This window comes from Pollicipes pollicipes, unplaced genomic scaffold (genome assembly GCF_011947565.3).
Source record: "Pollicipes pollicipes isolate AB1234 unplaced genomic scaffold, Ppol_2.1 Scaffold_3087;HRSCAF=3621_pilon_pilon_pilon, whole genome shotgun sequence".
In the NCBI taxonomy this organism is placed as follows: Eukaryota; Metazoa; Arthropoda; class Thecostraca; order Pollicipedomorpha; family Pollicipedidae; genus Pollicipes; species Pollicipes pollicipes.
The window spans coordinates 1,378,953-1,404,698 of record NW_023596225.1 but is presented as its reverse complement, the minus strand read 5'-3'; the positions used below and the strand labels follow the sequence as shown (position 1 = coordinate 1,404,698).

Here is a 25,746-nt window from a genome sequence, read left to right as displayed (position 1 = left end):
GGGCGGCGCACGCCCACATCCTCGCAGCTCCGCCGCCGGGCCGACAATGAGGGGCACCCAACCGGGCCCGGCTGTCCGCCCGCCCCCTACCGGCGGTCCTGGCGCGGCCGTCTGGCTGAGACGCGCCGAACCGTCGGATCCTGCAGTCCTAGTCGTCTCATCGTCAGATTTATCTCATCGGACGTCTAGAAGGTCCGTCAACGCCCACCTACACATCCGCCGTTGCATAGCAGTTTGCATGATTGTGCGGCCGGGCCGCTAGACGCGAGCGAGTGAGGTGTGAGCGGGTGTGCCGGCGGCCCGACCGCAGTTGCGAAGTCAGGCAGGTGTCGACCACGTGACTGAAAACGCCGCGGGCGGCGCTCGGGCCGACAGGCCCAAGCCTCCATGCTCACGACGGGGCAACGTCACACTGACTCAGCCACCATTTAACATCATCTCTGCTTCGACGTTTTTTTGCGTATGCGTGTATTAGGGGTTAATATTCCGTTCAAATATTACCATTCGCTTCCTACTGTGCAGCCAGAGGACCTACACATGCGAATCGCAACATTTCAAATGTCAAGTACGTGGGCTGCGTCGTACATCAGGTAGGTGCTGTACCCGAACCATACTGAACGTTCTACCCTATATGGAGGAGTGCGGGATATCTATCATTTTTCCGGATGTCTCGGAGGGATGGCTTTGAAATGGAGTCTGCTTGAGATGCGAAGCGCCTTGCTGCAAAGAGGTCGTTACCCAGTAGTCCACTCAACACTAACCAGTAGCCTACTAAGTAGGACGATGCCACTCCGATGAGCAGTTCTTGGCGAAAAATGCCTGGCGATGCCCATACGCAGCCGAGCTATGCCATCCCGGTCCTCCCGGCAAGTTGTCAAGCGACCATCACAGACGACCCCCTTCAGATCGGCTTCGAGGGTACACGCCCGCACGCCCGTCACACGTTACCCAAAGCTCCGCCCGGCGTCCGCAGAGCTCCAGCAGCCGTGAAGTTGGCGATTTATTCAGCGATTTTTTTTCAGCGACGAGCTCCGATTTCCCTGAAATTAAGGTCTCAATGTGAATTACGGCCCGAGAACACCGAAAACGACATTTGTTTTGCAATACCATGTGAATTTCAAGGTGAAACGTGGGCTGAGAGGACGGGGAACTCCATATCACCCAAAAATTACAGGCTGGTTTTAAACTTGCAATATCAAAATTTTCAACGCAGAAAAAATCGCTTTATTTGAAAAGTCCTGACCTTGAAGGTCAAATCCAGGCCCAAAGGACGGGAACTCCATATCACGCAAAAATTACCGGCCGATTTTAAACTTGCCAGAACCAGAATAATCACCACAGAAAGGACTAGCGTCCGTCAAAAATCCTGACCTCTCAAGGTCACCCTCCAAAGTCAAACGCAGGTTCAAACGATGGGGACTAGCTTGACGGGCGCTAGTTCTTTCTATGGTGAATATTCTGACAGTTGCAAGTTTAAAATCAGCCGGTAGTTGTGGGTGATATGGAGTTCCCCGTCCTTTGAGCCCGCTTTTGACCTTGAAGGGTGACTTTGAGAGGTCAGGACTGTTTGGCAGACGCCAGTTTTTGCGCTTGTAAATATTATATGCTTGGAAAATTAAAAGCGGCCGCTCATTTTTGGGAAGTATTGATTTCTCTGTCCTTTCAGGCCGCGTTTGACCTTGAAGGGTCGCCCCGAAAGGTCAGGACTATTCGGCGGTCGCTAATCCTTGCTGTAGTGAGTATTCTGGCCCTGACAAGTTGAAAATCAGCTGGTAATTTTTGGGTGATACGGAGTTCCCCGTCCTTTGAGTTTGAGTTTGACCTGGAATGATAACCTTGAGAGGGCAGGACTTTTTGACCTCTTGAACTGGTTAACATTTTAATGTTTTCAAGTGTAAAATCGGCGGATAATTTTTGGGTGATATTGAGTTCCCCGTCCTTTTAGCCCGCGTTTGACCTTGCAGGGGATCTTGAAAAGTCTGGACTTCTTTATGAACGCTAGCTCTTGCGCTTGTGTTTTTTATGCTTGCAATTTTAAAATCGGTCGGTAATTTTGGGTGTTATCGAGTTCCCCGTCCTTTGACTCAGCTTTTAACCTTGAAGGTCACATGATATTGCAAAATAAAGATCATTTTCGATGTTCTCGTGCTATGATTCGCCTCGACCTTTCTTCAGAGAAATCAGAACTCGTCTCTGGAGCAATTGCTAAGTATATCGGTAACTTCACGAACATTTTCGAACAGACATTGCTCTCTCTTGCCCGAGTTCGACCAGAATCATCCATTAGTCCTGATCTTGGGCATGCATGCATTGTCTCAACGAATGTGTAGAACTGCTGCGTTGGATCATTACTTTTCTGAGTTGAGAGCTGCGCGGAGTTATTAAAACTGGAATCACTTCTATCAAAGAGACATCGTCTCCGAGTGGGGACCAAGCGATCCGTAATCCAAGCGATTCGCAAATCAAGCGATTCGTAATCCAAGCAATTCACCATTCTAGATGCATGCCGCAACTGGTCAACGGATGGTTATACGGCTGCCTTCCGAGCGTTACCCTTGGTTTCCTGTGCTGAGCGGGTCACTTGTTGCTACTCCACGCACAGCTCGACGCGTTACGCCGCTGTTTGTGTACAACACGTGCAGCTGTTGGACGAGTGACGCCAGTGTCTCCAACATATATCACGAAGGCGAAAGAGCCGGGTCTGATGTCAACCATACACCTCACGCGAAATGAGCAGAAGCGTTGAAAGGGGTGATCGAAGAGAAAAAGTACTGGAAGGAAAGAAAATGAAAATTCGGTCCACAAACTATTGAATATTTGATATAATGTGTTTTGCACGAAAGGAGACAGAAACAGAAGGCAAATCATGCTGCTCATTCAGGCAACCCGAAAGGGATAGAAGATTTTTATCAAGGTTTGAAGACGGAATTCCTCGTAGACTTCCATCTGTCGTGCAGCATAATGCCGCCGTTAAAGAATAGATTCACGAAAACAACGTTAGAATGTCATTTTTCCTAGAACGAACACAAAACCCAAACTTTTCAACCGTTGTAAAAGAACCATCAACACATGCCGTGGTACCACTTCCGCATTTTGCTCCAGCCATCACGCATGGATTCGTCCGCTGTCAAATGCAAGCACGCCGCCCGCACCGTAACACCGATCTCCTGTTTGGCTTTTGTTAGGGCCCAGCTTTGTGGACTTCCTACAGCATGAAGAAAGCTCAGGAATAGGAAGAACATGTGGATAAGATCACGCTGCAAACTTTAGAGCAGGTATCCGAAAACGGATATTGTGTGAGTCCAAGCGCTTTGCCACAAATAACACCAACTGGCATACCGTCATCAATCTGCTTATGTAGGGCTATCCGTGACAGCATCAGCATACGAATTTGAGTCATGCATACCTTATTTATTTCGGTAAGGGGAGAAAAGGCACACCCAACAAATGCACCTACGCACAGAAAAAATAAAGATCTAGGCAAACCAGGAACAGTGCACTACACGCGTTACATATCTACATCCCATCGAGCTTCCTACATCTCACCAACCAGAGCCACACAGCCAGCTGTGCCAACACACATGCGTCCAGATGTCCACGCCAGCCCGGGTCTGTGGCGGCTCTGCTTCCAGTGAGGCTGAGCCTGGCGCGCGGGAGCGGAGCTGGACTCGTGGGGCTGGGACCGGCGCGGGGGAGATGGGGCTGGACTCTCGGGGCTGGGACCGGCGTGGGGGGTGGGCTGGACTCGTGGGGCTGGCACCGGCGCGAGGAGGAAGGCCGGACTCGTGGGGCTGGGACCGGCGCACGGGGGGTGGGGCTGGACTCTCGGGACTGGGACCGGCGTGAGGGGAAAGGCCGGACTCGTGGGGAAGAGACTGGCGCACGGGAGGTGGGGGCTGGACTCGCGGGGCTGGGACCGGCGCGGGGGGTGGGGCTGGACTCGTGGGGTGGGACCGGTGCGAGGGGGAAGGCCGGACTCTCGGGGCTGGGACCGGCGCGGGGCCCGAGATATCCGGAGGAGAGGCCTCACACCAACGTCCAGACAGCTCGGACCACGTCGACTGAACGGCGGGTCACGGCATACACAGCGGAAAACCACGCGGTACTATCGTGACGCCATGGCACCGGGGGCGCTGCAGGTGACATGCTAAAAGTCGCGCTATCGCCCGAGACTGGAGACATTCACATCGCCCAGGACTTGGAGCACTACCTGGCATTGTGCGAACGGAGCCGACTCAAGCCAACCCAGTCTTCCACTTCATAAAGCATCGCGCGGCGCGCCCGCACGTCCTCGGCAAGTCACCCACAGTCCATACAACCCCTGGCAAGTAAGAACGCCAGCGGGGCACTCAGGCCGCGTTCAGTGTGGCCGGCAGTCCCACGCCCCGCAGCCCGCTCCAGAGACACCGCTCATGAAAGCAGCGGTGTCGTCCAGTCAGGGCCGCGGGGCGACCGGCCGGCCAGACCCTGCCGCCCTCCAGAGCGGCAGGAGCTACGCAAGAACAGGAGGCGTTCAGGAGCAGGACAGTCCGATCAGGAAGCCTCCCGTAAAACCGGCCGCCACGTACTTGTTCTCGTTGGCGAACTTCTTCACCTGGAACGGGAGAGCCCCGGTCATGAACTGAAGCTGAACTGGCGTTTCGGACTGCCACTCGTCACTGGATGCCTGCCGAGCCGGTCCGCCAGTGGTCCTGCTGACCCCGGTACCAAACGACAGAGAAACGACACCACCACCAACACAGATAAAAGATTGTGATAAGAACAGGAGGAATGCACATCAGGAAAGGCCAAAAAGTGCATGACTGTGTTGGTAATAACAAGGCAACTGTGACCGCATTCAATGAACGCACAAATCAAAGAACTTGCGAGCAGTATATCAAAGATGCCATATCATTTGACATATCTTGGCGACAAGATGAGACACGTCTAAGATCCCTAAAAATGGTTTTCAAATAACTTATCGAATGGATCATGTATCTTAGATTATAACGAAAAAAACAAACTGATCTTAAAACATCAAAGACCACGGACTCGCGCATCCAATGCCAGGGCTTATTCTTGGGAGCTAGACAGATGCCTGGAAAGGTAAACCACCAAAGTCGTGTGGAGCCTTTATGCATTATCAATAAAACGAGGAAAGCTACAGTCGCAACAACGTAGCAGGGACAAACCGAGCCAGCTGTTCACCTCCAGCACCCAACCTTTCAAATTGCCAGATGCCAGTGAAATGCGATTCCGAACCACTCTCTGTCACAAAACGTCTCTCCATAAGTGTTCTGCCCCTGCCAGCGCAAGACCCGCGGCCGGGATGCCAGGACCAGACAGGAGCTGGAGAGCCAGGACAAGAGCGCGCCTTTAGCACTCGGCAGTCTGAGGCAATGCAAATGGAGCAGGGAGCAGGGCTTCAATGCGTACTGTGATGTCGATGGCACATCAATGACATACCGTCATTGGCCCATCACGCACAAATGTCATCCCACCAGGACAGAACAGCCATCCAGTGGAGCAGCACTTTCCAAAATCCTCCAGGCCGCCCGGCCTTAAACACCTTGTGCTGCATCCATAAATCCATTAATCACTGAAAACGTGGCCAAAAACATCTCTGCTGACCCCCGCAGTTTTCATTCTCAGCCTGTCCGGCAGAGGCGCTGATGGTCGCCACCTGCCAGCGGCCAATAACAGCACCTCGCCGACGGCTCCGGGTGCCGTCTTCTGCACGTCGTCCTGCACGCGCTCGCTGATCTGCTGCAGGTCGTTGTTGACCTTCTTCCAGTTGACCCGGATGTAGCCCTTGTGCGAGGCAATCTGCATGACCAGCATCGAGCCGCCCAGCGTCATGGCGGCCAGCTTGCCCACCTTCATGCCCAAATAGCCCGTGATCCTGAAGGAAAGAGGCGAGCGACGTGATCAAGAGGCGGCACCGGCAAGCCGTGCATTCGGAAAGTGATGGTAACCTTGGTAGTAGCAGTCACAGATCAACGTGAAGAGCCCGTTCACAGTGCATGTCGTCGAAACACCTTTGCGTGCACGTCAAACACATGTATCTATTGTGACATGGCCCCAGCCTCAGCACCAGTATCAGTAGCTACGTCAGATCCACGGCACGGCACATGAACACTCCGTCTAGAGGGAGGGGTCAGAGCTACTCCGCTGGGATGCGGGGACGGTGTGCCCCTGGGGCAGGGTCACCAGTCAGCGCCTTCCGGACGGGCGAGGAGGGACGCACCAGCCAGCGGCAGCGCCCACGCCCAGCTGTTTGTAGGTGGAGCCCTGCTTGACGTCGCGCAGCGCGCGGCGCAGCAGCGACTCGGCCTCGGCCGCCGCCCGGTCCAGGTCCACGATGTTCGCGTCGCCAGTGCCGCCATTGGTCGCCGACGGCATGCTGGCTGGCGTCTGCTACCGGACAGATGCAGTCGCAGTGGTCAACAGGCTGTCTGCTTGGTACTGCTGCTGCCTCAGACAGCACTGGCTACCAGACAGATGCAGTCACAGTGGTCAGCAGGTGGTGGCTGTCTGCTTGGCACTGCTGCTGCCTCAGACAATGGCATTGAAATGAGTATTGCATTATTAAAGGTAGCATGCACATGGCTGGTGACATCTCTTTCAGTTTCTGTGGGCCAGAAATTTAGCCATTTGTTGTGATAATTGCATCATCACAGAACAATCAATGGTCACATGCTGCAGATACCATAACTAATGGCCACATTTTGGCCCATGGGACATGTGCAAGACATGTGACTAGCCCAGGGCATGTTACTGTGTGTCTTATCTATCTGATTAGCAAATGTTGTTTTCTATCTGCACCTTCAAAGCAGGAGATATTTTGGCCTGCTCCATCCCAACCAAACAAGGTGATAGCATTTCAGGTGGTCAGGATTTTAGTCATAATATCACTTTACTGTCTGAGATAAGTTTTCTCTGCTTGACTTCAGAAAGAAGGAAAATTAAGTTTATGTGGTGCCATTCCTTCAAGCCTGTTTTCTGCAAACATAGATGGGGTTGCAGGTGTAAGAGTAGATTAGGCATAGGAGTAGGAATAGGGGTTAAGTTAGGCTAGGTTAGGTTAGGTTAGGTTAGGTTAGGTTAGGTTAGGTTAGGTTAGGTTGGGCTGGGCTGGGCTGGGCTGGGCTGGGCTGGGCTGGGCTGGGCTGGGCTGGGCTGGGCTGGGCTGGGCTGGGCTGGGCTGGGCTGGGCTGGGCTGGGCTGGGCTGGGCTGGGCTGGGCTGGGCTGGGCTGGGCTGGGCTGGGCTGGGCTGGGCTGGGCTGGGCTGGGCTGGGCTGGGCTGGGCTGGGCTGGGCTGGGCTGGGCTGGGCTGGGCTGGGCTGGGCTGGGCTGGGCTGGGCTGGGCTGGGCTGGGCTGGGCTGGGCTGGGCTGGGCTGGGCTGGGCTGGCTGGGCTGGGCTGGGCTGGGCTGGGCTGGGCTGGGCTGGGCTGGGCTGGGCTGGGCTGGGCTGGGCTGGGCTGGGCTGGGCTGGGCTGGGCTGGGCTGGGCTGGGCTGGGGCTGGGCTGGGCTGGGCTGGGCTGGGCTGGGCTGGGCTGGGCTGGGCTGGGCTGGGCTGGGCTGGGCTGGGCTGGGCTGGGCTGGGCTGGGCTGGGCTGGGCTGGGCTGGGCTGGGCTGGGCTGGGCTGGGCTGGGCTGGGCTGGGCTGGGCTGGGCTGGGCTGGGCTGGGCTGGGCTGGGCTGGGCTGGGCTGGGCTGGGCTGGGCTGGGCTGGGCTGGGCTGGGCTGGGCTGGGCTGGGCTGGGCTGGGCTGGGCTGGGCTGGGCTGGGCTGGGCTGGGCTGGGCTGGGCTGGGCTGGGCTGGGCTGGGCTGGGCTGGGCTGGGCTGGGCTGGGCTGGGCTGGGCTGGGCTGGGCTGGGCTGGGCTGGGCTGGGCTGGGCTGGGCTGGGCTGGGCTGGGCTGGGCTGGGCTGGGCTGGGCTGGGCTGGGCTGGGCTGGGCTGGGCTGGGCTGGGCTGGGCTGGGCTGGGCTGGGCTGGGCTGGGCTGGGCTGGGCTGGGCTGGGCTGGGCTGGGCTGGGCTGGGCTGGGCTGGGCTGGGCTGGGCTGGGCTGGGCTGGGCTGGGCTGGGCTGGGCTGGGCTGGGCTGGGCTGGGCTGGGCTGGGCTGGGCTGGGCTGGGCTGGGCTGGGCTGGGCTGGGCTGGGCTGGGCTGGGCTGGGCTGGGCTGGGCTGGGCTGGGCTGGGCTGGGCTGGGCTGGGCTGGGCTGGGCTGGGCTGGGCTGGGCTGGGCTGGGCTGGGCTGGGCTGGGCTGGGCTGGCTGGGCTGGGCTGGGCTGGGCTGGGCTGGGCTGGGCTGGGCTGGGCTGGGCTGGGCTGGGCTGGGCTGGGCTGGGCTGGGCTAGGCTGGGCTAGGCTAGGCTAGGCTAGGTTAGGTTAGGTTGGGTTAGGTTAGGTTAGGTTAGGTTAGGTTAGGTTAGGTTAGGTTAGGTTAGGTTAGGTTAGGTTAGGTTAGGTTAGGTTAGGTTAGGTTAGGTTAGGTTAGGTTAGGTTAGGTTAGGTTAGGTTAGGTTAGGTTAGGTTAGGTTAGGTTAGGTTAGGTTAGGTTAGGTTAGGTTAGGTTAGGGTAGGTTAGGGTAGGGTAGGTTAAGTTAGGTTAGGTCAGGTATTGTAGATAAATCATAATGTCATCATATACAAATTAAATTTGACCACCAGGTGCACAATCACTTAGTTATCATGGCATTTGAAAATGTCATTGCTGTGCTTTATCACAAAGACCACATACATTTTTAGATGCAGTAATTGACAATACTATACATGGTGCCGGCTGAGTCAGTGATCTGGCTGACCTATGTTACATCTCTAGGTATGGTTGGGATGTATAGGTCAGTTGGGAGGATCAGGATCATGTAAATAACATGTATCATTGCAGGGAAAAATGTTTGCAGCACTTGACAGTGCATTCTTTCAATTCTGGAAATGTTTTAATCCCTTATGTTTTAAATTTAGTTATGATAACCATCAACATCATTCATAAACAGAACATGATTGATGCACAATGTGTTGATGTTAGCAAGGTATAAATTTTTAGCAAGGCTCCCTTCAGTCTAAACTTAGCTATCAACTTAACTTTACCTGAACTTTGCTTCACAAATGGCTTTGCCTTAGCTCATCACTTATAGCATATTGATTCCTTAAAACATTGCATCTATGCACTTTACTAGTGGTAACTTGTGACCATACCAGAAACTACAGTACTTAGATTAATGATTACAAGCAGCGAATTCGCCCCATTCAAGTCGCTACGCCATCCACGTTTGGTCAGGACATGTAGCTCGAAACGTCAGGCATCACAGCAAGCCCATGGGGTTCATCCATTAAACCCTGAGAACCTTAATGAAAGAGTCATGCTAGAAAGCAGGGAAAAATATGGAAAAGTCAGGGAATTCGCGCAAAGACGCAAGTGTTATCTACCTGACAACGCAGCAGAGAGGAAACAAACAACACCGGTCAGCTGCGATCCAGTGCCTCCGCCCAATGGCCTTGCCTCCGCCCACGCACCCGGAACTCCCTACAAGAATACAGCAAACAATGGATTTTTCAGACTGATGCGTGATTGTAGCACCAGCGCTGAAAACGTCAACAAGTGGGGGACTCCCGCTGCTCTGTGTGATGACCACCAGAGCCTCAGCACGTGCGCTGAGGGATCGTATGGTGTAGGTGTACTTTCCTACCTAACGTTAGAAAAAATCATTGCACACCATTCGTCGTGTTTAAGGCGGCACAAATCGTAGATAATCTCAAAACAGGTAGAATCATGCTCCTACCTTCGAATTTTAATAATTTCGATGGCGAGCTCCCGAGCGCCGCGCGCACCGCATCGCCTGGATTCCCTAGCGCCGTTTCTGCGTTGCCATTGCGTAAATACAATATTTCTGCTTACCAAGAACTCTACAAAATGTATGGGACCAAGGTAAACCATTCGTCATGTTTAAGGCGGAACATATTCGTAAATAATTTCAAAACAGATAGAATCATGCTCCCGCCCTCGAATTTTAATAAATACGATAGCGAGTTCCCGAGCGCTGCACGCACCTGCACCGCACTGCCTCGACTTCCAAGCGCCGTTTCTACGTTGTTGCGAAAGCACAATATTTCTGCTTATCAAGAACATAAAACATGTACGGGACCAAGGGTAACAATAATAAAGCAACCAAAATCGTTTCTTATCGAGTTTAGGTACATTTATGAAACACGCAGGCCAGAATAGTCCAGAACATATCCTAACCTAACCTAACCTAACCTAACCTAACTACTACCTAACCTACTACTAGACCAGAACCTAAGCTAAGCTAAGCAAAGCTAGCCTGACCTGACCTGACCTGACCTAACCTAACCTAACCTAACCTAACCTAACCTAACCTAACCTAACCTAACCTAACCTAACCTAACCTAACCTAACCTAACCTCCCCACCCTATATCCCCTTCAACCCAGCATCTCATTGGCATCCATGTTCCATGCCATATATAGGTGCCATATAGTGAGCTTTTATTTAGCTGCCATGTTCTCATTTTGCTTTGCCTTACCTTACCTTACCTTATGGTGATCGGGAATTGTAAAAGGCCACTAGGCCTGTAGGTCCCGGTCTCGTCAGGCTCCCGGTCCGGTAACCAAGCAGTCTCAAATTATAGGAATATTCAGTGTGGGACGTCGTACATGATGTCAGCCCAGTGCGTATCAAGCCTAGCCTTGAACTGTTCAACTGAGGTCGACGACACGACCGGGTGCGGAAGAGCGTTCCAGTCGTTGACAACCCGCGTGCTGAACGAGTTGCGACGGACGAGAGTCCTAGCTCGAGGTTTTCTGAGCTTCCATTGGTGTCCTCTCGTCACCTCCGAGTTGTGCCTTGTCAGGAACTCCTCTTCCGATAGCGACATGCCTCCATGAAATAGCTGGTACACTGTTACCATGTCTCCCCTGCGACGACGATAGTACAGTGAGGGCAGCTGAAGGAGTCTGAGCCTCTCAGGGTATGGCTGGCGCCTCACTTCATAGACAAGCCGGGTAGCTCGTCGCTGAACTCGTTCCAGCCGTTTTTGGTCCAGTCTGCCGAACGGGCCCCAGATAACGTTGCCATACTCTAAGTACGGACGTACTAAGATCTTAAAAAGCAATGGCAAGGTGCGAGCATCGATATTGGCAAAAGACCGCCTCACGACCGCCAGCATCTGGTTGGCCTTGGAGATCGCTTCCGCGGTCTGCACGTGGAACTGGAGCCGGTAATCCACGAAGATCCCGAGGTCCTTTTCGGTGGACTCGACCGCGATTTCGGCACCGTCCAAGAAGTACGTCAGCCTCGGGTTGCAGTTCCCGATGTGCATTATTTTGCACTTTGCTGCACTAAAGGGGAGCAGCCACTCCTTTGACCACTTGGCCAGGGCGTCGAGGTCAGCCTGCAGAGGTGAGTGAGTCAGGGGTCTCGGGACACGACAGTAGACCTTGGTGTCATCCGCAAACATCTTGACCACGCTTCGCACTTGCTCTGGTAGATCGTTCACGAAAATAATAAACAGCGTTGGTCCAAGTACTGACCCTTGCGGGATGCCGCTGACGACGTCGGTCCAGTCCGACTTCGATGCCCTGGACCCGCACTCTCTGCATCCGATGAGTAAGAAAAGCCCTGATCCAGCGTAGCAAATTACCTCTCACACCGTAAGCATGAAGCTTGGAGAGCAGACGGTTATGGGGAACAGAATCAAAGGCTTTGCTGAAGTCCAGATACGCCACGTCCACCGGTTCTCCATCCTCTACCGCGGCGCTCCAATCCTCCATAACCTCTAACAGCTGGGTGGTACAGGACCGCTTAGGGAGAAACCCATGCTGGGCCGCATGAAGAAGTCCAGACTCTGAGAAGTGATTAAGTAGGGCATCACGGACGAAAGTTTCGAGTATCTTGGAGGGAATAGCAGTAAGGCTCACTGGGCGGTAGCTCGCCGGAGATTGTCGGTCACCCTTCTTGAAAATCGGGACCACCTCGCCAAGCTTCCACTCCGGAGGGAGCCTTCCGGATGCCAAAGATTTTCGGTAAAGCATGCTGAGGGGTGCTGCCAGGGCATCTGCGGACTCGCGAAGAAGCCTTGGATGGAGATCGTCTGGCCCAGGGGTGCTCGAGGACTTCAGAGCGGCCAGTTTCCTTGCCACTGCTGGGTAGAGATGACCACGTCATCCAGTAACGGTCCAGTAAAGTTACACGGTAACACAGGCATGGCACTAGTCCCTTCGTCCGTGAAAACGCTGGCGAAGAACTTACAGAGGACGTTTGCCTTCCCTTCGCTACTGCTGGTCAGCACTCAATCATCGTCAAGAAGGTCTTCTATCCTGCATCTTGTGCGTAGTCTAGAGTTGGCGTACCTCCAAAAGGCCTTGGGGTCTCTTTTGATGTCTGCTAATAATTTAATCTCATACTCTTTCCGAAGGTACCTGGTCAACTTCCGCAGGTCATTGCGACAACGCACAAACCTGGCATGGTCCAGAATCATCCTGAGTCCGCGTGTACGTTCGCCATAGTCTTTCCTTAGCCTTCTTTAGTTGCATGGCCCTTGGGTTCATGTATAAATTCTTCTTAGCTTTGGCCTTTCTCCTGACGGAGCAAACCTCAGTGGCCCTGGCGATTCTTTCCTTGAAGAACTTGTAACCATCTTCGAGGCTGAGGCTCTCCATCAGGGACCAGTCCATTGACCTGAGGGTGTCAGCCAGATGCTCGTAATTTGTGTGTGTCAGCTGGCTGGGACGAGGGGTTTGTAGCCCAGAGTAGCAGACCAAAGTATACCTGATAACCACATGGTCACTGTTACCTAGCCCTGGCAGGTATTTGATTTGGCTCACCATGCCCTCCTCATTTGTGAAAATTAGGTCCAGGACACTAGGAGCTTCACCAACCCGGTAGCGTGTTGGCTGCCGGACATGCCGAAACAAGAAACAGCCCTGAATGGTGTCAATCAAAGAGTGGGTTGGGTGACTCTCTGGAGCTGACGACCGCTCTGTTGCCCAGTCGATCTGAGGCAAGTTAAAGTCACCTACAACCATCACGTGAGAGAACTGGGCTCTGCATGCTTTCTGAAGAAGGTCTTCCAGTTGGCTCACACTGTCCTGGATGTTGCCTGATGGACTTCTGTATATGCAGCCAAGTAACAGGGCATCCTTCCCACTCAAGGCCATCTTCAGCCACACTTGCTCCAGAGGACTTGACCCAAATGAGTGCTCAGCTGCATTTAGTAAGTTGGACACATAGACACATATGCCTCTTCCACCACTAGATCCAAGGTTGGGCTGAGAGATTGAAGTTTGTGTACAGGGTGTAGCCGGAAATGTATAAGAGAGATCGTGCAATAGGAAACTTCTGGGCTTTGGGAAGGGCTTCAGTCAACAGCATGATATTTGACTCATCGTCAGTAATAAGCATACATAAATTATTACTTTACTAAGGATCTGGTCTGCATTGGTGTACAATATTTTCAGACATTGCCTACCCCTGCACTGAGGAGCGTTATGTACTTATTGTGGACTGGGGAACCAGCATCAGCCTGAGCCTGAGTATGTTCATCCATGGATCCATCCCGAGTGACTGAGGTTACTGTTTTGCTATCAGTCCTGTCAGGGCCCCCAGAACCCCTGGGACCCTGAGCGGGGTGACCCACAATACCCTCACCAGCAGGGTCCAATAAAGGGGGAAATCCCGCTTCAGTGCCCCTGGAGTTCTCACTTGGGCTTGTTGTAGGTCCAGAGGCAACCGGAAGAACCATGCTGGTGCCTCTGAGACCATCATTTACATTCCCCACCCAATCCCCCTGCAACCCATGGTCCCGTTGGCAGTCGAGGATCAAATTTCATGGATTCTTGCTACCTTGTCCCGGTACATTTTTATGGTTCGCAGTAAATATGGTTTATAGTTATAGTATGGTTTATATAGTATAGTTTATAGTTATAGTTATGGTTTATAGTATGGTTCGCAGTTAATATGGTTTATATCGTAAATATGGTTATGGTAAATATGGTTTATGTTTAGTAAATATTTTTATGGTTCGCAGTTAGGTTATGGTTGTCCTGCCTTAAACATGACGAATGGTTTACTTTGGTCCCGTACATTTTGTACAGTTCTTGGTACGCAGAAATATTTTATTTACGCAACGGCAACGCGGAAACGGCGCTGGGGAGTCCAGGCGGTACGGTGCGCGCGGCGCTCGGGGGCCCGCCATCGAAGTCATTGAAATTCGAAGGTAGGAGCATGATTCTACCTGTATTGAGATTATTTACGATATGTCATGCCTTAAACACGACGAATGGTGTACAATGATTTTTTCTAACGTTAGGTAGGAAAGTACACCCTGACCGATCGTACGCTGCCCCGGGGTCGGGTGACAGCAGCGCGACAGGGCCGTGCGGGCGATAAGCTTATTGCTCTGGGGCATTTGATCTACGGTGTCTATCCAAGGCACGGCGAACGGTGAGAAATATTGCAGGCATTTGGGCGTTGATTGCTATGGTGGCACTTCTGGGGAGGTGCGTGCGTGGGCCGGTACTCTCCACGCAGACGTCGTTTTCAGGTTTCCAACAAAATGCGTTCCATTAAAGATGATGTTAGATGTTATGCCTCCTCTGTTTATTAACGTTATGTCACCACATTCATAGGTGATTGTTGGGAACTCCTCAATGATCAACATAAGAAGTATGACTGATATATAATTTGCACAAAGCTACAGTCTTACTGCTAAGAGGTTTTGGCTGGCATCAAATAACACTGTATGTGTCCGTAAGCTCAAAAGAGGGGTTATTTGAGGTCCATTTAAAGTTTGAGTAAAAAAGTCACTAAGCCAAAGCTTAGTGAAATTGCATTGAGTGTGCAAGCACCATGTAATCTTATGGTACAAACAAAATAATATGCATTGGGTTGCTCTATTTGAACACTCCATTCAGGGGCCATTCACAACCTTTAAATGTTTGTGGTGATTGCAATTAACTACAAAGCAAAATACTGAGTCTTGCATCTTTAGCTCATGACAATGTTTGATTATTTGAGCCTGTGCAAAGCTTATCAGCTGTGAAATACAACTAAGTGACAGCCTACTGAAGGATAATGTGATGGTGAAAGTGATACCATTAGTTTTGCCAATTGGCTTGCACCCATGTCTGCCTCATGGGTGTAACTATAGATCTGGGGAGGGGACTTTGGGAATGTTTCCTAGTTCAAATTGCCTGTTATCCTCCCATGGTAGCTTGCAGATTGGAAATTTAGCACTTGTACATGCAAAAATGCTGTTATGAGATCACAGCTTGTCTTCAAGAGTTTTCTTATTTATATTATTATTACTTATATATTAATAGCTGTATGACAACAGCCATCAAGACAGGTATGTAGAAACAGAAGGGCAGAGCAAGAGCCCCACACCTTGGTGTAAGTTGTTGACCAAATACTAGATGTTGTTGCCTGACAAAATCTGAGTGGCATTCCTACCTATTTAAATAAGACTCCTTGCATCTGGTATTGGCTATCCATGCACCTGGTAGGTGACTGTGGGTAGTGAATTGCACTGTCAATGCATCAAACAGGCTCAGTGTGTTGCTATAGGTGTTTTGTTTGCCAAAACATGTTGCCAAGCTTAAGTTCATGGAAGATTTATACTAAAAAGGGCACAAATCAGTGTATTCCTCTTCACCATCAGCTGCTGTTTGCTTTTGCTGTTTTGATTTGTACCAAGTATGAAATAAATGCATACAAATATTATATCCAGATATGCTGTTACATTCTACTGCCAGCAATGTTGGCTATAATGAGCTGTGTTAGGTAGTTGAGCAGGTGAATGTCTGGAATATTAACTATTTGAATCACACTTCATTTTCCCCAAAAGCCAGCAGGTTTTCTGAGTTTTTGCAATTCTTGCATCTGAGCTTTCCAAGCTTTAATTCCAAAAGTATCTCAAACTTAAAATTAACATGATGGTATCTCATCACTAGTGTGCTGTAAAGTGAAGTTTTGCTGGTTGCTGACCTACAATAGTTAAGAAAAATAAGAAATATATATTTGATGGTTTGTGTTGCATCTGTGCCACATGTTCTCCAAACTCCCAGTTCCCTTAGCTGTATGTTAGCTACAGCTGTCTGCTGGCTGCCAGCCCAGCACACGCAATGCTCAGCTGACCTTTGGGCACAATCTCGGGGCACCTTGCCCCACCTGTGTGGGATTACATATGGCACCTGATGTGCAACCTGCTTCACTGGTTTACCTGTGCATGCATGAATTATGCCAGAGATTATACTTGGATCTGGTAGATCTGTTTTATTCAGAACTTGCAAGTTCATAGAGGTGCCAAAGGATTTTCTGTTACATGGGATATTTTAACTGTGGGTTTTTGTTTTTATGAAAAATGAGGTTATGAGATGCAGCATGTTTTTATCTTTTCAAAAGATCTTCAGATATCCAGGGTGTCCTTGCAATAATTGTGAAAGTATTTGAAACATTTGGTGCCTTTTAAACTTTATCAAAGGGTAAGTTGTTAGGAAGTTATGATCTTGGCCAAGAAGGCTATGCTCACCGAGTTATTCGTGTCTGTCGCACGTCAGCATAGTAGCACTAACCGATGTTATACGCTCAGTGGAAGTTTTGAACGCAAATCGCTTTTTTTTTTTTGCTGCGTGATGCAGGAAGTTGAACCGTGGTACGAGTTATGACCGAAATAAGATTGGGAATCAAAACCTTAAGAACGACCCCATAACTGCGTATGTGAATGGAAATAAACAGTGCAAAATCACGGACAAATATGTAAGAACGCCACGAGAAAGGGCCAAGACGCGAACGCGCGTGGACTTGGATCGAAGAAGCAGACGATCTCAAACACAGTCGTCGGGTCTCAGTAACGGCAGCTGGCTCTGAGCCAGTGAAGATCAGTTTTCAGCCAAAGTGCTGACGAGCACTGGCGAGCTACTGGCGAGCTACTTCACTCGTTGCAATGTTTCAAAGTACCGAAAATTCCAGGTGATATTTGCTTACTTTTTCCCTTCCCTACTGTACAATACGTGAAGTTATTTCGAAGGCAGGGACAATTTTCGTGTGACGCTTTGGAGCCATTAAGTATGCATCGTCATGCTGACATAAAATTGGTTCACCTTCAACTACTGGATAAAAAAGTGTGCTTTCGTCACGACGTGTAGAACGGTTCTAAAAGGTTGAAATGAAATTTGAGCCTCTGCTTTTCCGAAACAAAAATGAAACACGTGTTGATATATACAGCGTATTTACTACCTCCAGTTGAAGCGAGGAATAATGCATTTGCGTCCACGAACAATTCGCAAACTGAGCGCGAACTGCTGGCCGGTCGTCGGCGAAGCCGCAAACGAGCAGCGGTTCATGAATTACTTGTGAAGCTGTTGGCGAGCACCAGACTTTGACTATATGTGACGTGGGAACGACTGTACTTGATAACTGAACCCGGCGTACCATATGGAAGCTGGTACGATATGTTCAACCCAGTCGGCGCGCCCCAGAGCGAAACTGCTGCCCGCTTGCGAGCCGTTTGGTCTGACATGGCTTGGCTGGGCTAAGAGCCCTCTCGTCCAGCACGGACTATTCCACGGCTGCATGATGGTGGAGAGAGGCGAGCGATGGACGAGACTGCAGCTGTCTAGGAGTCCTCCGTAACCCAGACTTACGGCGCAGGAAGCCGTCGTTGGAGTACATGTGGGCGGTCGGCTTGGGCTTCCGTCACGGCGGTGTTTGAACCTGTTCGTTGCTAGCGGCCGTAACTTGCCCGCTCAAGAGACGATGACGTGTTGCGAGGGCTCGAGATAAAGCGGTGAGAATTCAGGATGAGGCGGTGAGGACGTACCACTGGGTTCTGCGCGTCTTTAGCGGATCGGAGGGACATTTTCTGCCGAAATGACGCCGACCGCAATCCGGACAAAGAAGTGTGAAACATTTGAGGCGACCGTAATGCTAATAACTGCTGAAAACATTGCGACTCCGTCGAGCAACTGTTGGACGGGACTGCGGAATCCCTTGCAGTGAGCAGACGGTGGCTGGGGAAGTGGGCAGCCGTCCGCACTGCGCTCCGACGTTACGCCCACTCCGCCCCAGCGTGTGGGCATGACATTTGTGGTTTGCGTCAGCAGATATACTAGATTAAAACGACCAGTCGGTCACTTCTCGATGTAGCATTAGGTACGTGGCATGTTTCACACATTTTCAACCGAAAAAGCTGTGCACACCATCTCCTTGCTGTGAGAGGAGAAAGTCAGCCGTATCTGCCCCTAAATACTCTCAGCCATCAACCAGGGCGACCAGGGTGCCTCCTCTGATCTGTTCCCGCCATTTGACAAGTCCGAGAATGGGAAGCCAACACTGACGAGCGAGCTATACAAGCATGTTACATTGAGAGCCGCTCCCTGCCGATGTCCACCAGGTGTGCGGCGTGGGCGGATCTCGGGATCTCGGACCTCGGAAGATCATGGATCTTGGGATCTTGGATCTCGGTTGATCGTGGATCTCGGTTGGGTCATGCACACGCTGTGACCATAGCGGAAATTCTGTATACAAAGGCAGTTTCAAATGAGAACGTTAGGTCTTTGGTATCTGCCCCATGTACGAGGACCAGCAGAACCTTGATGTTATCTGAACGAACATCCTTACTCTGCACAAGTCCCTGTTGGTTAACGCGTTCGCCTTCTTTCAGATATCACGCTGCCAAAATGTGGTGCTGGATGTATTGTCTCCTGAGCTGCATCGCTTCCATATTGGGGTGGCTTTTGTTAATCACCGTCGTGGCCAATGTAGCTTTTGGACCTGCTCGTATCCAAGCATTCAGGGATATGATCTTTGCCATGATGATGAACTCCTCGATAAAGGACGCTCAGAAGGTGCTCTTTGAAAGTACCAAGAAGGAGCTCTTCTCCAGCTTGAAAGAAGTGAAATCGGCGGATCCGGAGATGCAAAAGAAGAATGCGTTGAATATTCTAGAGGTAGGACATTTATCTTGATGTTAAGACAAAACTCGCTGTGCGTGTGCTCAAACCACGTGCGCAGTGACCCTCGGCTGAACAGTGTCCTCATCTAAGCATCTGTTGTTGAGTGCGTTGGCTACAGCCACCATCCCCGTATGAGCTGCGGCAGCGCGGCGAGACGCTATTAACACCCTCATCCCTCCCCCTCTCCCCTCCGCCCTGTAATACCGCGGCAGGTGGGTGTCGGCACGGGCACCAACCTCGAGTACTACCCGGCCGGCTCGCGGCTGCTCAGCGTCGACCCGAACGCAGCGTTCGAAGCCTACTTCCGGCGCGAGTGTGAGCAGAAGGCGGCGCACCTGGACCCGGACATCCGGTTTGTGGCGGAGCGCGGCGAGTCGATGCCGTCGGTGGCCGACAGCTCGGTGGACGTAGTCGTCGTCACGGTCGTGCTCTGCAGCGTCGCGCACGTGGACCAGATGCTGCGGGAGATTCTCCGCGTCCTCGTGCCGGTCAGTACGGAGGCCGGGCGTAACGCGTCGGCCCGGCCGGACGGTCATTCTGAGTGTGGGCAGGAGGGGTGCTTGGAGCGACGACGGCTGATCTGTGTTAGTAGTGGTCGAGGTGGTCCATGGGGCTCCCCATTCCCCAAAGCGGCGCGGCGTGGGCCAGTGGTACTGCTCTCTACGCCAGAAAAGACGTGACCGTGAAGTCTCTGCCCTCCTGCTCTCACCTGACCACACCTCTTGTGCATCCTTGCAAACGAGGACGCCTCGGAGCAGTCCAACACGCTGACGGCGAATGCATGTTTTTCCATGTAGCTTTCCACGTGTCGTTGGATGCTTTTAAAGTACCCTGGCCATTGTTGTGAATAGGAGGGAAGGGGCGTTATTAAGTGTAAACTGCTAATCCTGCACGGAGGGTTGCTTTCAACTTGGGAGGCCTTATGCGGCTTACTCGCCTAGCGCAAGCGAACCATGCTCTGAACAGAGGCACAGCTGATGTTTGCATGCTTGCACATGTCAGATGCGACCGGTGTTTTAAACAGGTGGTCCTGAGCTGCCACCTGTCAACGCGCCCCATAACCTGAGTTTATACCTTTTCCGCAGGGTGGCAGGTTCTATTTCCTTGAGCACATTGGAGACGAGCCGGGAACGTGGCGGCGTCGCTTTCAGAACGCGGTCTCCGACAGTGGTCTGTGGCCCATGTTGTACGGCGGCTGCATGGCCAACTGCGACCTGGAGGCGGTGAGCGGGGGCAGAGGCGGGGCACAGCATGGGCACCCAAAGGATAGGCTTCCGTGGCCGGGGACGGGAGTTGGCAGGCTGTGGTGGAGAGCTCCCGGCTCCCGTCAGGGGTCGGTGAGTAGATGGTGCGGGGGGGGGGGGGGAGTGGATGATGAGGCTCGTGAATCGAGACTCCTGGAGGGGAGGCGGATGATAAGTCTCGAATAGAAACTCCTGGGGGATGATCATGAGGCTGGTGAATCGGGACTCCGGGGGGGGGGGGGGGGGGAATGAAGAGTGTTGTGAATCGATTATCGGGATACGACGTATACGGGAAACAGTTTATTTTCAAGCTTTCATCTACTGCAAAACAACGCTTGTGGGAGCGAGAATGAAAAAGGTGACATCGAAGTCAGGCGCGCCGCACTATGCTAGCCTGTGTACCGATGGCTGCGGCTCTGGGGGGGGGGGGGGGGGATAGTTCACGGTCGTTCTGACGCTGCCTCCATGTGCCCGGTGCGTTCATCGCCCGGCTTCCTGTTAACAGGAGCTGCTGGCAGGCGGCTTCAGCACTATGGAGCACCACTCTGTGTTTCTGGTCGAGAACAAGATGAAGCCGCGTTCCAAGCCTCAACCGGGCATCGACCCCATCAACCCGATCCTGTATGGGGTGGCCACCAAGTAACACGTGTGCTGCCGACCCAGGCCTGGCTGCCGCGCCTGACAGTCCAGAGCGCTGGCGCGAGGGAGTACGCCCGCGCACTGGGTGCAACTAATGGCACTCTATGACTGAGTGGATTTCATGCCCGGGCTTTCTACAGCTGTGATTAGCATTGATGCAGGCTACCTATTGTAATGAGTAGGTTGTAGAGCAATTAAAGTAGTGGTGATGGTGTCTAAGGGGAGCGGTTTATAATATGTTTAAGAGGAATTCATTTAGTTCAGTGTGTAGCTACTGGTGTGGCTACTGGGGCAACGAACGAGCCGTACTTAGGTGCTGAGCCTTCTTCCACTCTTAGGGGTGATAATGAAGTTAGCCTCTTTTTTAGGTAATGAGTTAACCGTCGTATCTGATATTGAACACAGCTGACGTGATTTTGTGCATTTACACACCAGGAGGAAACATTCTTATGCCCAAGGTATAGACGCAAGATTTATAGATTTTTCCCCACGACTCAACCACTCACACAAAAATCACACTCCCACATATTTTATGAACTCACACTTCCACATATTTTTGGGAAACAAAGCGAATAGTCATGAAATTTCAATGAATACGTAAAACAACGTCAAACAACGCCACAGGACGCTCCTGTCTGCGAGCGTTTCAAAAGTCGCTCGCGCCTGAATGCCATCGCTGTGTGTCATGTGCCTACTGCGGCGAGTGCGCTATGGCTGAAGTACGTGAACTGTGTGTTTTATAATTAATTTCCGCATTGCTTGTAGTGGACATTTTTGTGCTTATCATCCAATCAGCCAGTGAATGCCAGTCTGATCTTCGTTTGTCCGCGAATGACAGAAAAACCACGGGCCTAGAGAGATAGGCAGGTGGTATACGTACACCTAGCCGTTATGCCGAGTGAAACGGTATGGACAGGCCAACTCGCTTCATGTCAATAAATTTTATCGAGCGGGAAACCCCGCTGCCTAATCCGATCCATGGGCGCGTGTTTGGCAGGACCCAGGTCGGAGGTTCTCTCGTGTTGTGGCATATTGCCAGGAGTTACTGCTTTTTCATCGTCGTTTTCATCCGTTTAGGTGTCTCATCTTCTCTAAACAGATTTATACTTCACCTCTTGTCCGTCCTTTCCCGCTTCCCAGTTGGTGAAGTACGGAAGGAGGAAGGGACCAGTGACCACCACCCTGAGCCTGCACTGGACACACCGGGGTCGTGCAACCATGTAAAGAGAATGTTTCATTGTGCAAAAATCTGTGTCTTTTGGCAATTCATACAAATTCAGAAAATCTGCGACCCACACCATCAGCCAATGGAAGCGCCAGTCAATAGCTCACTAGGAATGGAATCATCAATCGTGCACAGAGTAATGGCTACGTCGAAACTAATGAATTCTGTAGCGAGGCGGTCAAAACTTGTCCGGCATGCGTGCAACGTCCAACAGGTACGGTCTTTGCTCGTGGGCTCCGTTGTATGATGGGTCGGAAGATTTCGGCGGGACTCAACGGGGAACGTGCGGCACGTCCGACAGCCAACCTCTCCGAGATGGACATCATCGAGACACCACCCTGCCCGATCTGATTCTGGAAACCACGCGATTCCGAGAGGCCCTCAGGCGGTTATCTCCGGTACGCAGTCAGGATGTCACAATTCCATGCTTCAACTGCCAATGTTTTGGGCATAGCAAGACCTGTAGACAGAAGGCCAGATGTCTTGAGTGCGGCGGGCATCCTTACGAGAGCTTAACTATTCGCAGCGCTTTGAGCGCTTTACTTTCAATTTGGAGCGGTTATGAGGATACTGAGAACGAGCACTTTTATGTTTATGGTTGGTCGTAAAGACAAGAGAAAGCATAGTTCTAGAAAGTATGCTGCCTAACCCAACATGCCTCGCTTGCACACGCCGTACGAAATGTGACTGTTCTATTCCTCGACGCCCTTCCTGATGATGCAATCAAGTGGAAGCTACAGCCGCCGAACTGTCTTTTAAATCGTCCTTAGATTTAGATAAATCTGTAGGCTCCGCCGCGTTAGACGTTGACTGTTGATCTCTGACTAGGATAGCCTGCGACCGGCGGCAGCGGCTGCGCTAGTGGCCACGTAACGTCAGAGGGCAGGACGGAATGCAGCGCATTTCGGCACGTTAAGCTCCCGCTGCAAAGTGCTGCCGTTAGTCCGACATACGACTGGGTCGGGACTCACTAGACCAGCGCTGTTCAGAGTGGGTGGTTATCCCAGATATGTCTCCAGAGGACGAACTCTTTGAGAAGCACATGCTTACTCCAACCACATCACATTGCAGTGCCGCACGCCCCATGGCTGCTTGAGAGACAATCCTCATACCCCAAATATGGGTAGCGGTGTGTGCATTTGCTAGGCCTCCAGTCCTAGAACTGTAAATGTGTTAACGTATTCCTTATTTTCCGTGGAGACGGATACACAGCACTGAACCAGGTATCCTGGCTGTGACGCGTGGGTAAGGGTGGCACAGGAGTTTTAGAAATATGAAATAAACAGTCGGCACCCGTGTAGAGCCGCCTACTACGCAGGGTTGTTCAGATAAAAACGTATGTTTTACTCAACAGCGACAAGTCCATTTCTCGCATTATGAAGGCCGGTAGCATTTACATGACCATTCAATTGCGAAACATGATGCAAGAACAATGCTAATTATCAGTCGCATCAGACATTCGTCAGTTCGAGATTTGCACACGATGCTTTGCGGGCGAGGATGAGTATCCTGTCAGCACGACACACGACAGCGGAGCGACACATCGCTACCATACTGATACCTTTTTGGGCGGCGTTCAGACGGCTTCACGGGATCTGTCGGGGCAGGGGGTGGCTCCAGCAAGACGGCACGGGCTTCACTGGGTTGGTTCGCCAATCATTTCGCTGGAATGCACATCAGCTTAAAGGTGCGCTGGTAAGGTGAAATCGATTAAAGGTTTTAAAAATTAGAGGTCAAAGACTCGGCGCAAATTTGGTCGACCTGCGCCGGGCGTAGAAGTGACCACATCTCATTAAATGTAATTTTAACTTATCGCCCGTTGCATATCGCCAAATATCGCGCCTGTGGGTTGCAAATGAGCTCAGCATTTTGCACACGTTCCTTGGAATGTCGAATAAATTTGCCAATGATCGTACCTAGCAGTGTCCAAAAAAGCTTGTGTCACCCCTGATAGCGCAGCCAGGACTGTCTGCCGCCGGTGCGCGCTTGAACGTGCCGACTGTATGTTTGGCGGGGGGGGGGGGGGAGGGGCAGTTCAGGGTGCACCCAGTCAGTACTGGAATGATTCCCAATGACATTGCATGGACATCAACATTAAGCAAACGAGACCTTCCAGACGTATTTAACATGGCGATCGGACCCTGACCGTGACGTGCCTCTCCGTCTCACCATGCTGATGTTTGTGATAGTAGTAGTTTGCTTACACGAGTCTGTGTAAGTATTGGTCGGTCTTTGGCCGGCGACCCATCGCTTTCATTAATCCGCGATCCTCTTTGTTTTCCAGTGTTTTTGCATCCCTGGGCGGTTTGGGGGCTTGTACCTATGAACTGTTTGCCGTGCGTGAGGTGAATTCGGATCTGGAATCTGTGAAGCAGCAGTTGACAGGCAATGATAGGGCGCAATTTGCGACAAGGCCACTCAGAAGTTTCCCGTGTTCGAAAGGATCTCAGTGCGTCAAAAATAAAAAAAAACACGATGCCTTCACGGTCCGCTGAGACAACCGGGAATTCCGGACAAAAAATATATGCAAAACGCCCCCAGGTTTACGTTGGCTTGAAGAAAGTGTTCCACATTTCTAGGGGGTTTTGAACTAAAATAGTCATCGTCAACATCATTCGGTGCAGTTCACAGCCCTGTCCTTCTTAAGACTTAAACCCTCTCAAGGTAGCCCAGGCAACCATAACGCCATACTGTTGCCATTCAAATCCTACCGTTCTGTTAGCCACGTGTCTCTCAAGGTCGAAACAAACATTATTGTCGAGTCATTCATATTAAGCGATCGTGAACACGATTTCCAGCCATGGCAGCCGTGCATTGGCTCGCAATCAATGTTACCCAGGATGCGATGACGCAATCAAGCAATGACGTATTGAGGAGCATGTTTACCAAGCAGAGAAGTTATATTGCCAAGAGCAGCTTTTTCCGATTTTAAGCATGCTCATAGTTATAAGCGGGCTTATTTCATTATATCGGATGATTACTTCAATATCTCCAAATGCGAAACATTCCCTTCAACAAGGCATTTGTCTTCAGTCTGCGGGAGCAACGCGCCGACCGGGTGCAGCGCACATTGTTACTTGGATTGTCGTTCTGTTGTCATCGCACATTGTCTTAGAAACTTGACCCCACGCGTGATTGGTCGAGACACGCGATTGGTCGAGCCGATCGGGCCACTGGCGCTAAGCTCCTTCGCACGGGAACCGCGGCGGCCGGGTCAGCGCCACACGGCCGAGTAGCACAGGCATGGACAACGCCAGTGGTGCCTCAGGAGCCCGCAATATATCTACAGCAAGACAAGAGACAGACCCGGGAAAAAACGGCCTAAACAACCGTAACAGGCGTGTATGAATCTTGTTAAAGGTCACCTTTGACTGGCTGATCAGGTTTGACAGGCTGACAGGCGGGCGTCTTTACAGACGCCCGCCTGTCATCTCAAGAAACAAACGCGTGGCAACACTGAAAATAGCTCGGCATCAAATATCTCTCGCAAACCTCTCTTAGATTGGCGCCTACAAACATTCACAGGTGTAACCGTTGATATTTCATGCCAGGTCAAAAGTGTAAAGGCGGTTGGGTGGTTTGGAGTCTAACAAGGCGTCCACGTCGAGGCCATTGTGCGCGTACGGTGAAGGTGATTTGCTTCTATGGCCAGTCTGGTCATAGGTATCAAGAACTAAG

General features: G+C 51.7%; 2 protein-coding genes across 3 annotated transcripts; one reads left to right on the top strand and one right to left on the bottom strand.

Moving 5' to 3' along the window:
• Positions 1-3,395: 3,395 nt before the first annotated feature.
• LOC119089458 (FUN14 domain-containing protein 1) lies at positions 3,396-9,515 on the bottom strand. Of its 2 annotated transcripts, none has more exons than XM_037212162.1 (4): positions 9,419-9,515; positions 6,227-6,396; positions 5,686-5,881; positions 3,396-4,594 (listed from the first exon to the last, which is right to left on the bottom strand). In XM_037212162.1, the coding sequence occupies exons 2-4, from the start codon at positions 6,379-6,381 to the stop codon at positions 4,514-4,516; spliced, it is 432 nt and encodes a 143-aa protein (XP_037068057.1). In that variant the 5' UTR covers positions 6,382-6,396; positions 9,419-9,515; the 3' UTR covers positions 3,396-4,513. The 2 variants fall into 2 exon arrangements, with proteins under 2 accessions (XP_037068057.1, XP_037068058.1); XM_037212163.1 differs by having other exon boundaries at positions 6,227-6,393.
• A 4,655-nt stretch (positions 9,516-14,170) lies between these two features.
• On the top strand, positions 14,171-21,818 carry LOC119089457 (methyltransferase-like protein 7A). Its single transcript, XM_037212161.1, has 5 exons — positions 14,171-14,222; positions 18,669-18,954; positions 19,173-19,448; positions 20,046-20,183; positions 20,710-21,818. Exons 2-5 carry the CDS (start codon positions 18,685-18,687, stop codon positions 20,845-20,847), a joined length of 822 nt encoding a protein of 273 aa, XP_037068056.1. The 5' UTR covers positions 14,171-14,222; positions 18,669-18,684; the 3' UTR covers positions 20,848-21,818.
• The last annotated feature ends 3,928 nt before the right edge of the window (positions 21,819-25,746 follow it).